A 3,055-nucleotide genomic window follows, 5' to 3' on the forward strand; every position below is an offset into this window, starting at 1 on the left:
CCGACCACCGGGCTTAGCAAGTTTTCTGGGGGAAACCCTGCTTACATCATATGCATATGCCAAGAACAAAAAAAATGAACGAAAATAATCTTGAAAATTTGTAAGGTGGTACTTTTTAGATCCAGCCCAAAGCAGGAGGTCTGTGTTGGGAGGATGCTAAACATTTCTGATTAAAGTTCACAATGTTACTTCAGTCATCTCCCAGTTCAAACTTCACACACCTTTTATTTTTAACTTGTCTAACCAGCTTATTTCGTTTTTTTTGTTAGTGAATTAAAGGTTGAATTGTTAAGGGTTCTATCCTGCTGTAATTCTGGAATCAAAAGAGCCTGGCTTCCACCTACAGGTTTATTTCCACTTCCTGAGGCGGATCAGCTGTGTGCTATTGGTTGGTTGACTTCAAGCCACGCCCATTCTGTGTTGGGACCCTTCAGTCGAGGCTTTATTTCAAGATGTTTTTTATGCACTAGTACTGTATCGGTTAGCTGCATTTACATGAAGTGCCTGGTTTTGTACCCTTCAGTGGAAATGTGCACAGAGGAATTTCAATAAAACATTTACTGCGTAATATAGTTGAAATACTTTACCAACTCACTGTCACACACCTGTTTGTGACCACTTCCAACCATGCATCCTTTCTAAGCTGACTGATGTCTGGGCTTGTCCCTGTTTTGAAGGTGCCGTTCCTGTGCCCTCTGGAGGGCCACATCCACCTCCAGCTGCAGTGTGAAGTGGGCTGCTCCACGGTGGAGGAGAGGGGCTTCTTGGTGAGTAGGAGAGCTAAGTGGAAACCCATCAGGTCTACTTGTACCACTCTAGTTCTGATCACAGTAGATCGTTGTTTCTGCAGACCATGTTTGAAGATGTAAGTGGGTTTGGAGCGTGGCACAGAAGATGGTGTGTTCTGTCAGGATACTGCATCTCTTACTGGACCTATCCTGATGACGAGAAGCGGAAGGTATCACTCTGCATAACTTCTTGTGTTTAGTGAAAAAACAGCATCAGAAAGGGATGCACCAATCCATAGAGATGAAATCAATAATTTATTGATCACTAGGAGCTGTGGGGGTTAATTTTTTATCTGCATCGGTCCTGACATTGAAAAAAAAAAATTGTAGCTGGGGTCTCTGTGACAAAATGCCTATTGTTTTAGTCAGTTTCTTTGTATTATTTACATTGGCTGTTATCCTCCTAATTGCACTGAGAAACAAATTAAATATGTTTTTACATCTTTAATTTATTTGAAGCTTGTATTTAAGTGTAATGTACTGGTGGAAAGTTATTAAATACATTTGTAATTCATTACATTATGTCCGTCTTTAGGCGGGGGAGCAAAAAACGTTTTAAGTCAATACATGACTGTTTTTGTGTATCAGATTGGTATGGGCCGATTCCAAACTTCAGATATCTGTATCGTTAAAGGGAGTAAAAGTGTTGATTGTGCTTCCCTATCAGAAAGTCCTGATGGTTTGTTCTCTTCCTCCCAGAATCCTATTGGTCGCATCAACCTGGCCAACTGCACCAGTGAGAAGGTGGAGCCAGCCAACCGAGAGTTCTGTGCCAGACCAAACACATTCGAGCTCATCACAGTCAGACCCCAGAGAGAGGACGACAAGGAGACTCTAGTCAGTCAGTGCATGGACACCATGTGTGTCACCAAGTAGGTTCCTGTCGCTCTGACCTCCCCAGGTGCCTGGTACCTTCCTCAACATGTCTGGCTGACTGATTCTTGGTTTCCTTTGCAGAAACTGGTTGAGTGCTGACACCAAGGATGAGAGAAATCTGTGGATGAAAAAGCTGAACCAGATTCTAGAGGATCTGAGGATGGGGCAACCGGCCGCCTGCTACAAGCCTCTGTAACCACAGCAACCCCCTCCCCCACCTCCCAGTCAGTTTGGCTCTCTGGGCTGTCTTAAAAAATACTTGTGTGCAATATATATATATATATATATCCATACATAAATAATAAAAGTGATTAATGCTTTAGTGTGGATATCTGATGGGAGATGACCAATCGCCTCCACTAGCTGAGGTTATTAAAGCCATATGTTGGAGACATTTCAGAACAGTGTTTTTGTTTAGGAGACAGGCCTTTGGAGTTCTATTTTATTCATTACCACCTTGTTTTTAATGCATATATTTTATTTTATTGTATTGCTTAATGCAGACAGTCTGCCGTACAATGTGTTGATCAGTACCAGCCCTCAGGGTGACTACTGAACTGAACTGCTTGACTTTTATCACACTTTATACTGCATGGCCGCACAAACCAACAGAAATGCTTTTCATACTTTTATACTTTATATATTTTCTTTTATGACTTGTGAAATTTATTAAGATGCACAGATTTTTGATGGAATTTCTGCACCACACTTTGTTGTTTGAAATGTCTGTGTGAAAAGTTTTGGGTAGATGTGGGTGGAATCTGTTACCATGCTACACTGAAGAACAACCAGCGCAAATGTGATTGGTCGATCTGTATAACCGTCAAATAGATGGCCAGCTGACTTGTAGATTCAGAAGACTACATTCTAGGCAGGATATGTGACTTGTTCCCAGCTTGTTAGACTGGTATCCATGGCGACGTGCTCTTCCTGTTCAGTGGTTTAGCATGTTTACTGATTTAGTGTGTGTAAGCAGACCTTTCTCCGCACCATTAGGTGCTGATCATGAGTTTTTGAATGTGATTGAATAAAATGTCTTTCACAATGTCAACAATGAAGACAAGTTTGTCAATATTCAATGGTTTTGTCTTATTGCTTCTGGCTCTGCTGTTTGTGGATATCACTCCAGTTTCATTTAGCTACCTGCTGTCTCTAAGGGGTTGGCAGGGTTTCCTCCAGAAAACTTGCTAAGCTTGCTGGTCGTGGCGCCAAGGCGGCCCACAAGTGCCCCAGCGTGTTCATGAATTAAAAGATGTTGACAGGAAATGTAAAAATATTACTGGGTAATTATGTTACTGGAAGACACTGCTGACTAAAAACAAATAAAATACAACTAAAATATCAATTATTTGTGCTTCTTTTAAATCAAAATTAAATCAGCAGTTAGTGGA

The 3,055-nt window shown here is 41.3% G+C and overlaps 1 protein-coding gene across 1 annotated transcript in view; it reads left to right on the forward strand.

The window, feature by feature from the left end:
* Nucleotides 1–2,743, forward strand: part of anln (anillin, actin binding protein) — a 19,309-nt gene extending 16,566 nt beyond the window's left edge. The window contains exons 17-20 of the mRNA XM_015024663.1: nucleotides 648–767; nucleotides 851–958; nucleotides 1,488–1,660; nucleotides 1,746–2,743. Coding sequence (XP_014880149.1) covers nucleotides 648–767; nucleotides 851–958; nucleotides 1,488–1,660; nucleotides 1,746–1,860 — 516 coding nt within the window. The 3' untranslated portion in view covers nucleotides 1,861–2,743. The remainder of the gene's footprint in view (nucleotides 1–647; nucleotides 768–850; nucleotides 959–1,487; nucleotides 1,661–1,745) is intronic.
* Nucleotides 2,744–3,055: the final 312 nt, after the last annotated feature.

This window comes from Poecilia latipinna, unplaced genomic scaffold (genome assembly GCF_001443285.1).
Source record: "Poecilia latipinna isolate Pla-1442-1.1 unplaced genomic scaffold, P_latipinna-1.0 Scaffold3753, whole genome shotgun sequence".
In the NCBI taxonomy this organism is placed as follows: domain Eukaryota; kingdom Metazoa; phylum Chordata; class Actinopteri; order Cyprinodontiformes; family Poeciliidae; genus Poecilia; species Poecilia latipinna.